Raw genomic sequence first — 12,806 nt, forward strand, 5'->3', positions numbered from 1 at the left:
TCATAAAAAATTAATCTTTAATAGAAAATTTATAATTTTTCCGGAAACTATAATTAAAAGAAAACAAAGGGAAACTATTTGATTGTAATTTACTAAATTAACAATGGTGATTGTGTGAATATTTTAAAATCTAATGAACTTTCAAAATAGTTTATAATTTATGACTTTCATAATACTTTCGTAATTTATGATTGTACGAGTAACTTATGATTGTACGAGTAAAGCAATGAATATTTATTTCAAAATAAATTTTGAAATAAATATTCATTGCTTTCTTGACGTTAATAACATAATTAATAAATATCTTCCTCTATATTTGGTGAAGAAACTATTAAAGAAACTACATAATTTTTAATTTTTTCATATTGTTGTCTTGTATTGTTGCAGTATATTGAAATACAGTTGTGTTACTTGCCTGTTAACTCTCATATTTTTGTATAATATTATAGTACGTATATTAAATTATCGTTACACAAACGGTTTAGTTCAAAATAAATTATAATTTAATTGTTAATTGTAGTCATTTACAAAATTATACACATTTTAATTTAATATTGAAACAAGTTTACAAAGCAATTCACTGATTGGCTCTAGGAAAATTAAAATTTTTGTTTTTTTTTTTTTTAATATGTTAGAAAGAGACCACATAAAAAAACTTCATCTGCAAAATAAAAAAATTAAAAAAGAAAGAGTTACTTATTATCCAATTATCGCCTATTCAATATAATTCTTACTTTACAGAAATTTGGGAGGAGCTTTAAACTGTAAATATTCGATTGGTAAAATGAGATGTTAATGGAAATGGAGAATTTCATTTATATAATTATTATATATCAAAATTTTGTTTTATATATTTGTTCCTTTCTAGCGCATTTCAACAAAATCCAATTATCCAATTGGATTGAAATGGATTATTCTTTCTTTGATGTATATAATTTAATGTGAGCACATAGCAAAACCGAGTAAATAACATTAACTCAAAATATATTTTTGAAAAAAAAAGAATAAAAAACTAGTTGACTCTCTCTAATGCATAAAAAATTAGATTTGGGAAGGATGTTGCTAGAATGGAATGTGTTTATGTCGTTCTCATTTTCTGCAAAAAGTATACTGCATTCATTCACTCTTTAATCAGTATGGTATTAACTTACTAATTCATAAATTTAGTTATGGATAACTTTGCAGAATATTTAAGAAATATGTATACACAATTTTCCTTACACACACACTTAAAAATTTATTTATAACAATAAATATTTTCTGAGGCTTTTTAAAGAGAAAATTGTTTTTCTTTGTTTTAAAATTGTTGTTTGCTTTTATATTAGACGAAAACCCTGGAGTGGCTGCAAACGGTATAATACAAGTATTGAATATTTTAAATTTAGTATATTTATTGTTGTTGTTTTATATTGTCTATTCGTTCTTTCACAAATTTTTTTACTATTTTGTTCTCTTTTATTCTTACTGCTTTTATTCGAGAGTGTTTTTTTACATACCTGCCTTTTATTTAAAAATATTGTAAATCTACAATCTTATATACGTATAAAGTAAAATTCAATATACATAGTGTTATATTGCTCTTGTTAATGCCATTTCATTCTTTATTCTACATGTTCTTTCTCATGGAAGTATATTTCTCTCTTTTTCTTGCATTTCACAAATATTATGTTTTTAAATAATGTATACATATTGTAATAATAATAACTATAATAACAATACAGTATGAAAAATAATAAGAAAGACAAGAAAGAAAAAATTGTATGAACCCGTTGAGGAAATTCAGGAGTTTTCAGTCCTGCTGCGATACTCGAATCGTACGGTTCATGCTGATTTGTTATAATTTTTGAAAAAATAAAAAAAAAAAAACAAAAATATATTTTTCAAATAGAAGTTCAAACTAAATCAAAATAATTAATCAATAATAATTAATTTAGATCGAATCTTATTAAAAAATATAAAATAGAAAATTCAATTATACAAATTATTATCTTTTTAAAAATAAGTAATAAAAATAATAATAATATATATTAGGAATATTGAATAAAACGTGTGATTACCGCGTTTAGCGCGCCTCCTGGTGTAAAATATTAAAATTATATTAAATTAATAAAACTTATATAGTATAATGTGAAATCTAAAACATATTGAATTTCATAATTTTGTTCATATTAAAAAAAAATTTCAGATTCATCTAATCAAACTTAATTTTAAGCATTAATAATGAAAGCGAATAATTTCAAATCTTTAAAAATATTATTCAATTGTCTTATATAAAAGTTAAGTGTTCAAAGTTTATTAAAGGAAAAGTATTTAAAAATTAAAATTAGTGAAACATTTTCTGAATTAAATTTAGAATGACAAAAATTAATTGAATTAAAGTAATTAAAATAAACAAAATTTCTAGTTTGTATATAAGTAATTTTTTCCATTAAGAAGTCTATTATCAATAATATTTTGCAAAATGATGATGAACGCATTTGTTGATCCATCGACAAATCATTTAGCGTCATATGGATTACGTATGTCTCCAAATACAACACAACAACAGCAGCACCAGCAACAACAGCAACAGCAGCAACAGCAACAACAAATGCAACAACAGCAACAACAACAGCAAACACATGATAGTTTGGAAAACAGCTTGATGTCTACGGCAATGGGTTTAGGTGGTGGTACACCTGATATGTCATCTTCAGCATCATACCAAAATACTGGTTATGGGCATATGGGGCACATGACAACACAATTGGGTTCATATTCACCAAGGGATTTCTTGTTACGTGGTCGCGATAATGATTATATGACATCGGCAGCAGCTGGTTCAGCTTCGGCTGTTGCAGCGGTTGCTGCACCAACGGCAACTACTAGTACTGATTCAATGTTATTTCCTGGTTATCCAACAATGCATGATCAATCGACAGCATTTGGGCAGCATCCAGCCTTTCATCATCATCACCATCATCAGCAAATGCGTATGGCAAGTATTGCAACAGCAGATGCGTATGCTGCACATCCATATCATCCAGCACATCCAGCAAATCACCAAACACATTTCCCGTCGGTACATCATCATCATGCTGCTGCAGCACATGCAATGTCCGCCATGAATCCAAGTGCTGGTGCATTTTTTCGCTATATGCGACATCAACCAGCTGTAACATCCGCAATTAAACAAGAAATGCAATGCTTGTGGGTTGATCCGGATCAACCGATGGGACCACAAGGTCGTAAAACATGCAATAAAATTTTCAATTCAATGCATGAAATTGTTAGTCATCTAACAGTTGAACATGTTGGCGGGCCAGAATGTACAACTCATGCATGCTATTGGATCGGTTGTAGTCGTAATGGTAGACCATTTAAAGCCAAATATAAATTAGTTAATCATATTAGAGTGCATACTGGTGAGAAACCGTTTGCATGTCCTTTTAGTGGATGTGGAAAAGTTTTTGCTAGAAGTGAAAACTTAAAAATTCACAAGCGAACACATACTGGTAAGTGCAAATTTTATTTTAAATGTTTTTTTAAACTATTGTTTAGTTAACGACCCGCAAATTTGGTTCTTCGTGATGATCACCGCAAAATATTTTATTTGTTTTGAGCATATAGAGAAACAGTTTTGTATTTTATATTTTTCTATTATTTTGAGAAAAAGAGAAAAAAATTTTAAATTTAATATAAAAATTTTATGGCCACAAGATTTTTAATAATTTATTTATTAACGCAATTAACTTTTTTTTACATTCTCTCATTTACATTATTGAGAATCGGATATCAGTTTTACCTACGGCAATTCCAATAATTTTAATTATTTGAAGTAAAGTTTCCATTTTTAAAGTATTTTATAGGGGTGTTAGCATTACTGAATTTTTTAGAGTATCCACTATCAGAAAGTTCGCTAACACTGAGTAACTTAAATAACTTTTAGACACTGTTTATAATCATTATTATAACTAGTTTTTTTTGACAAGATAAAAGATACCTGTTTCTTTGTAATTTGTTGTTGTACGTAAACTTTTCAACTTCTCGAATATTTTGGTAGGTTTTTATTGCACAACGTTATCGTGAACTTCGAATTGTAAATAAAATTGTTCGCTCCTCAAATAAGTAAGAAAATACATAAATTGTGTGCATAAAAGAAATATGTAAACTGATATTCACCCTCATAATGATGGTTATCCTTTTCGTATCCATGTCATCGATCCTTTATTTTTTCCCTTTATTATACGTTTAAATCCTTTTTATAGAAAATAATAACCCATTCTGATCTAAAATAATTCATTCAGGAACTTAGAAAAAAATGAAAAATTCCTCTTATTGTTTGAAGTTTTTTGTTAAGATTCACAATAAACAAGCAAACAAATAAATGAAAATATTTTGAATAACTTAATGAAAATATATGTATATACGTATTTATACATCAGGATAAATATTTATGAATTACGAATTGACATTTTAATTTTAAATGAGCGAAAGATTAACGATGAAAGGAACCCAGTTTTATTTGAGTTACACGGATTTACCTTGATCTTTTCCTGTATAGTATTGTTGTTTTTTGCTGCAGCAAACGCCAATTTCAATATTTTCGAGTATCACTCAAGCACTACTTTTAAAACCAACGTCTCTTCTTTTTAGTCTTCGATTTTTTACATTATTTCAAATTTTTTTTCATCGGTTCGTTTAACTGCTGATTTTCTTTTTAATTTCTAAAAGAATACTTAAAAATCGAGTCAAGTAGCTCCTTGAAAACTAAATAAAGACTTTGATTGATTCTTCTTGAAAGAAAGAAAAAGGATAATTACATGCTTGTATTGTGTCATAAATAAAATCTAAACTTCATAAAAAATGTCGATTTTACTTGATTAACTGTATATATGTACTAACTGTTTATAAAACTGTTCAATAACTGCTAATAAATACTAAAAACTTATAAAGTCTAAGTAATTTTGATTTCGAATTTCTCAATTACTTAATGTTTTTCCTATTCCTTTTTAAATAAATGAATAATTTGTGTTTTGTATGTGTATTGTAATCATAATATTTCCGTTCATGTAATTTAAATTACAAGACGTAGTAAATATTCTCAATCAGAATAGAAAGAGTTGTTTTTACTTCAATCCTTAAAAGTTTCTTTTTATACATCAAAACAAAATAAAGCGCCCCCTTTTATAGATGCTTAAATTTATATAAAAAATGTATATGAGTAAACATAATCGAATTGAAAATTATATAAAATCTAAATGTCAATTACATCCTCTTGACTTCATTAAATTTAGGTATTTATTGTCAAATAGGTAAAAATTGTGATTTCGACAAGGTGTTATTATTTTTGTGTTTGAGAAGAAAATACTTTAGTATAATGGGTGCTGTTTGGATCTTTTGAAAAGGAGAGAAATTGTTTTTAGAAATAATTTATGGAAATTGTGGATAAAAATTGAGTAAAGAAGATTAAACTAAGGGAGGAAAAAATGTAGTTTTAATTTAAAAATTAAACACAGAGAAAAAAAATTTTACGAAATAATATAAGAAAAGAAGAAAAATTGCAGAACGCAGGAATTTGGGGTCACAATTTTTAACATATGGAATATTCAAAAGTATTTTTTATTATCGAACACTCACGTATTGGTTATTAATAAAAATTATTAATAAAAATTTGTTAACAATTTAATGGAAGGTTAAGTTTTGCCTATTACTACACCATTAAATTATAATTGAAATAATAAGTAAAAGTCATTGTCATTCTTAAAAAATATGTGACAACTAATATTTAAATTGCTATAAATTTAAAATTTCAAATATTTGCTACTTAAAAAAAATTTGGTGTAGAAGATAAAGCGTCTTCAGGTTAATAATAATATGCAGGAGTTTTATTCTTAGGAATGCCTACAATTATATTTGCATATAATATAAAATTAAATACGGACGTTCAACTTTATGTTATATATACAAATATCGGTTGTCTCATAGACGGAATACATTCATTTGCTCTCCTTGCTCTCATTTCTTTAACGAATAATAAATTTCAATGTATGATTTACGTTTAAATAAAAGTAAAATTACATTATTTTTTGATTTTGTTAAAAATTTTAGATCTATGTATTACAAAAAAAATAGGTTTCAGACCTACCATAAACATTATCAACATTACAAAATAAAATGTCGGATTAAAAATTTTTGAATCTTGGATATATTTCAAAAATCCACAATTCATAGGTTTTAAACAATTAAAAATTTTGAATTTTTTTCTCAACATTTTTTATAAATCATTTGGTCTAAAAGACTCAGATCTCGCCCAATAAACAGATTTAATATAAATATTGAGTCTACCAAGTTATGCAACGCTTACGTTTATTTTCAATATAAAGTTAAGTTTAATAAAAGATTTTTAAATTAAAGTTTTTTCACATTTATATTACACAAAGTAATAGTGATTAGGCTGCCTTTTAATAACAATTACAACCAATTATTATTACCAAAACAGTAACATAACAATAATCATATTTTCTCATAATTAATTTAGGTTCAATGTTCTCCATTTTCTTATTATTTGAGTAAAAATCACAATGAACTATAAAACTTTCAATTATTTATCCATTTCATTGTCTGTACCATGCCAGAATTAATTTATGAGTTTTAAAATAAAAATCGATTTTTCATTTCAAATACATACAATTTTACATATTATAACATATATATATAGGAATATGTATGTAGGTACCGTTGTATGTTAATAATATTGTTTATAAATCTCTTCTTTTTTTATAATTATTTTACGAATGATTAATTATTTTATGTGATTAATAAAATTTGAGAAACTTAAAAGCTTAAAAAAATGTATGCTCATACAAATAAGTTGGTAGTACAGTAGCAATTGCAATAATGTTGAGCAACTTTATAATCTTGTATAGAGTGTTGTTGTTATAATACCCAATTATAAAACGACAACAATGTTTATAGGAGAATGTGTTTAAATAAAATTAATTGGAATAATAAATTAACTACATTGATAATATATGAGCGTTAGTAATTATTAATTAATTATGGTTGTATGTAATATGGATGTACAAGCTGTTCTTAATTAATTACTTAAAAATTTTGATTAATTTAGTTTATTAAATTTATTTAATTTATTTAAAAAAAATTGTTTTAAATAAATATGATTGGAAAAGTTTAATGGGTTAAATTTTCAATATACATAGGTGTGTGTATATGTACATAATCAACTTATGTAAATTTTAATGTTAATTATTTTTGTTTTTAAATTTGTATTAAAAAATATTTAATGTTGTAGACATACATATATATTTGTACAATTATTTGCTTGATGGATAATCATTTTATTTCAGGTCAAATATCTATGCAAGATTTTCATTGCGAAATTGGGGAAATTCTTTTTATTTCAGCTTATATGCTTTTACAAAATTTTCCCTTATTTTCAACCAGTTCATGTGTACACACAAGTTCAACAATAAATATTATTTTAAAATTTTATACAGCATGGAGTCGCATGGAGAATATATTAAGCTCTTGTAGACATTTTGTATGTCATTTAGTTTACAAAAAATAATATATGTATACGCAGAAATAATTGACAATATATTAACAATGATATATATTAAAATGAACATGCCTGCTTATAAATACTTAAATTTACCTTTTATATAACGTGCATCTTATATTTTAAATTAAATTTGGGTTTGAAGCGTTTAATATATTGTTCAATAATATCTTTAAACTAATACTTAAAGGGGATTTTCTGATAAAATAAATTACACAAAGTTTTAGTTAGATTTTTCTTCAGTGTAAAATCAATAACTGCAACCGTCACAACACAATACTGCCAAAGACTTGATAAACACTGTGCAGCTTTTAAAATACATAATATTTGTATGTATTTATGTCTTTTTTTTTTGGAGAACAATAACACAAATATATTTAGAAATTATAAATATGTAATATACGTATTTAGAAAGTTGAAGGCCTTATGTATGTATATGACACGTGTCATAGCTATTACGAATAACCATTGTAATAACGTGCTGTGTATTAATCACTGCATGGATTTAGAATGCATTAATGAAAAATAAAATTGTTTTATTTTTGAAGTTTTCATTAAAGATTTCCTATACGAAGAAACTAATAAAAATGTGTGTGAGGTTGTAGTCGTAATAATTATGATTATATCCTTTCAATAACACGATTTTCCATAAGTTGTTTTTGTATATTACTTTATATTAGGAATTGTTGTTATTCCAATCGGGGTAAGATATTTGCGGTTGTAACAATGTTTTAATACCCATTAACTGTAAAGTATCTATTAAAGTGCACTCGTTTATACATATGTGCGTGTTGAAAGGAGTAAAATACTGAATGTTTTATAGTTTTAATCCTTTACAGAAATTAAGTGCAAAAAATGAAGAATGATATCAAAGGCTCTTATGAAATACATTTTATGAAAATAAAATAGGTGGAGTATATTTGAATTATTAATTATGGGCGAAGTATATTGAGTAAGAAGACAATTAAACTTAACAAGGATAACTGGTCTCAATTGTTATTAGAGTTAGGCGTTTTTTACATTTTAAATATTTTAAATAGAATCACATTAATGTACATAGGTAATTAAATTGTTCTTAAAAAAATTGTGTTTGATAATGTTGAGAACTCCTGATTTTTATGAAATGTTTTACCAGTGCTTTTTATAATCACAAAAGTCGTGAATCAAAACTGGTCGTCCAACTTTAATTTATTTTACTTACTCGATTCCATTGAGTTCTTAAACAATTTGTTCTTATGATTTTATTCCTGCGCTTATAAGAATTGTAACGAGTGTTAGAAGACAAAATTGAAAAATTTCTTTTTTGGCAGTAAGTATATATTTAGGTAAAGAATTGTGATTTTCTATGATATTGCGTTTGTTAAATAAAGAATTGCATTGATTATTGAAATCAGTCGCGATAAGCGTTGCGTGTGTATCAAGACGCCAGTTAAAACAAAAATATAAATAAAAAATGATGTAATTCATGAGTTTTAGAACATGTAAAGTTGTAATATGATTAAATTAACAGAAATAATTGTAGATTTTTAGCATATTCTTTATTCGTTGTAAGAAAAATAAGCGTGACATAATCGTGAAGTGTTGAATATTCAAGGATATTTAAATTTTTAATTTTTAAATTCGATTCATAAATATTGAAGTTTTATATTAATAATTTAGTAATGGTATAAATTATGCGTTATAAAGTTTACATATTGTGCGTATGTATATACTTTGTACCTATAAATAAATATACCTTTTTCTGCGAGTACATGTGTTTAAAAATAACATAAATGAGTGAACTGACGTCCATGTGCTTGCGTTGATGGAAATTTTTTTTCATATTTTTATGCAAATTAAATGTCATCAATTGACGTTATTCAATAATATTTACGATCAATTCCATTTTTCCTTTTATTTAAGTTTAAAATAATTTTACTTTTAGTTTTGATTTCATTATTTTATTTTTATTTTAAATAAAATTATCGTAGAAATTTGAAAAATGGAGTCAAGCGAATTTTGAATAGTAAAAAATTTATGAATTAAAAAAAATATATGAAAGAAAAAAAGAATGTAAGACTTGAATAAAATTATGAGTGGGTTTTCAAAAACGAATAACGAATATTTTAAATGAATATTAACATAAGAATAAAGACTAGAACACATTTTACAAATTTTTTAAAGCTGGAACTGTTCAAGTTCAAGACTAAGAATTTTTTTCTATTTTTTTACTCAATTTTTTGATCAAATAGCTACATAATTTGCTGTGCCTGATTTAAGTAATAATTTAATTGTCGAATACTTTAAATTTTGCATGTACTACTCTTCCTAGCATTCTACCAACATCTTCTTTAAATTTAATGTAAAAAATTTTATAACTAATCTTTATGACGTGCGACAAAGCTAGAGTTTATTTTGTTTTTGATAAGCATTATTAATATTTCTTGGAGAATTCAATTCATCCTTTTTAATTAAATTGAAAGGACTACTTAGGTAAAATTTGACTAATTTTTATCAATAAACCAATTTTTGTACAAAATTATTATAATATAAATTTAACAAAATAGAGAAACGTCCTTAAAGTCCAATATAAAAGTGCAATAAAAGTTAAAATTTTAGAAAACTTTGATTAACTGAGTACATAAGTCGTGATTAAACTGAGTACAAAAGTTTTGAAATGTTCCTAAACTTTTCTGACAAATAATTCTGTGTACAGTGCTATACTTTTAGCACTGTAATTATCTGTTTTTAGGTAACAAAAAGAGAGGGGAGAAACTAATTGTGAGCTAATAAATTAATAATTCAGCTATTGGATTTTTAACTTTAAAGTTTGAAAATAATTAAATTTTATTAGTAAAAAATTGCTAAAATTGAATAGATAAAAACATTCATGAACAATGATGTATAATAATGATGAGAAATAAAAAAATCCAAAACCTAACATTGAAATTAATTTAAAATTACTAGAAATCGTTGTATACTTACTCATATTAAGTTGGAAAAAAAAACGGTGATCCTTGAATTTATTCAATTATTTTTTCTGATTGAAATTAAATACAATCAAGGTTAACTGAATTTAGCTCTGTATGATTAAGAATAAATTTTCAATTCTATGATTTTTTGCTATCATGTTTTTTTTGTATTAGTATTGCTTTTTAAGTGTATTTGTCGAATCTTTTTTTTTATGTAACAAATTGTTTTCCAACACTATTCTGCATTGTCATTACAAGTTTTTCTCTTAAATATTCAATCGTGTCTTATTTTTGTTGTTATATTTGTGTTGTCTATTTCACTCTTTTGATTATGTACATACATACTCGTATATCTATGTATATATGTTATACTCTACTAATATTAAAATGAGAAAATAAAAACCGAAAATAATCAAAATCGAATCCATGTAGAATGAACACCTTTTCTGAAACATTTCAATTGAATTCAATTTTTTTTTTACTTGGCTTCAAATTTATTCAATTTTTGAATTTGTTACTGTTCAGTTTCTGCTTCAATTCGTTGTTATTATTTTATATACATCTGTGTTGTACCCGACCAGATTAACCTAATAAGATTTAATCTGAACAAAATCTGTGTAAGTTTTTAAATTTTTTTCATTTAAAATTCTTTTTTATTGTTTTTTCATTATGTGCTTTATTTTTCAATAAAAAACAATAGAAATGTAATAAAAAAAAGAAAAATAAAAGTGAGGGATTCGTGTAATTTTGATTTTATTTTTTCGTTTATTGTTTTTTTTTTTTTTTTTTGGGAAAGAATCAAATTCAGAATCTTTTGTAAAAATAAAAATCATTTTGTTTCAAAGTTAACCTTGTCTTTTGTTTCAATTTGTACACGTACATGTGAATTCATGTATATATACTTATACATATAGAGACATACATTCATTATGAAAATAGTTCGTGTATTTATGCTACGTCAATTTTAATTTAAATTTGATGTTTTTTTTTTTGAGGGGGTTAAATTAAAAAATTATTTTTAATTGTCATGAATATGTAATAAGTATGTTTGCTGAACCATTGAACAGGGTTGTCCTATAATTTGTAAGCTAGAAGACCAATATAATTTCACTTGATTTAATTAAAATATCGAATTACTAATTAATACGATAAAATTTTTTTTAATATGATAGGTGTTACGATAAATGATCGATAAAAGATATCATGGAAAAATCATGCTTTTTTTACGGTTTTAAAAAATTTTCAATCTACTGTAAGATATTTATTTTTTGCTTTATTAAAAATTTCTTAACCGCGAAAAATAATAATTTTACAATATTAATTTTATGTTAGAATTTAAATGTACTTTAAATGGTTTCGAAAACAAATTCGAAGAAATAACAATTTTTCAATTAAAATGAAAAAATGGCAAGAGTGTAACCAAAACTTAAAAATTTAATTTTTAATACAATCAAAATTAAAAAATTGAAATCATCAAGGCGGAGAAGTAGAAAATTTTGAAACAGAAAATGGCCTATTTGTAAACTTTGCTGTTTGTAAATTTTCAAAAAGAGTGATGAGATTTACCACGAATATAACCTTTAGTCTAAATTGAAAACAATATTTACATATTTACTGGTCTTTTTAAAGTTTTATTTAAAGAAAAATATTAAAACTTCGCGACCCAACATAAATATTTAGAGACCTAACTATGTAAAGTGTTATAAGATTTCCTACCACACTTCTTAAGAATTATACAAATATAAAAAAAAAGTAAATATTTTTAATTGAACTAATCTTATTTTATCAACGCCTAAATTATATACAAAATTTGATCTTTGAGATTTCTTTTCAACTTTCAGTGTAAACAATTGACTTATAGTCACAATCCACTCTTCATATTATTTGACTTGTTACCTTAATTTACAACAAAAGAATGAAATTTTCAAAAATTAAAATATCTTTATTGATTCTAATAAAAACAGAAAAAAAAACCTCACATGCATACATACGTACCTATGTATATATATATTATGTGTATAAATTTGTAATAACAAAAAAAAACGAGTTATAACATTATACTAATATTCTATTAGACCTAACTGAGATTAAAAAAAAAAATAAGTAAAAAGGTTAACATATAAGTTAAGGTCCAGTCAGTCAGTCATTTTCATTGCATTCAGACCAGGCATGGACAAAAACAGTAAAAAAAATCGTTCTTTTTTTTGTTCTAAAAAAATTTTTTCAATGGTTTTTCTAAACGATTTATGAAGCAATATATTTTGTCGAGATTCTTAGGCATCAATATAACCTTATAA

At 24.7% G+C, this 12,806-nt stretch overlaps 1 protein-coding gene across 1 annotated transcript in view; it reads left to right on the forward strand.

Moving 5' to 3' along the window:
- The first annotated feature begins 2,399 nt into the window (after positions 1-2,399).
- The window catches only part of LOC129609605 (pair-rule protein odd-paired), an 85,158-nt gene continuing 74,751 nt past the window's right edge, over positions 2,400-12,806 (forward strand). Inside the window, exon 1 of the mRNA XM_055521626.1 lies at positions 2,400-3,494. Coding sequence (XP_055377601.1) covers positions 2,462-3,494 — 1,033 coding nt within the window. The 5' untranslated portion in view covers positions 2,400-2,461. The remainder of the gene's footprint in view (positions 3,495-12,806) is intronic.

This window comes from Condylostylus longicornis, unplaced genomic scaffold (assembly GCF_029603195.1).
Source record: "Condylostylus longicornis isolate FDR11 unplaced genomic scaffold, ASM2960319v2 ptg000040l, whole genome shotgun sequence".
Taxonomy (NCBI): Eukaryota; Metazoa; Arthropoda; class Insecta; order Diptera; family Dolichopodidae; genus Condylostylus; species Condylostylus longicornis.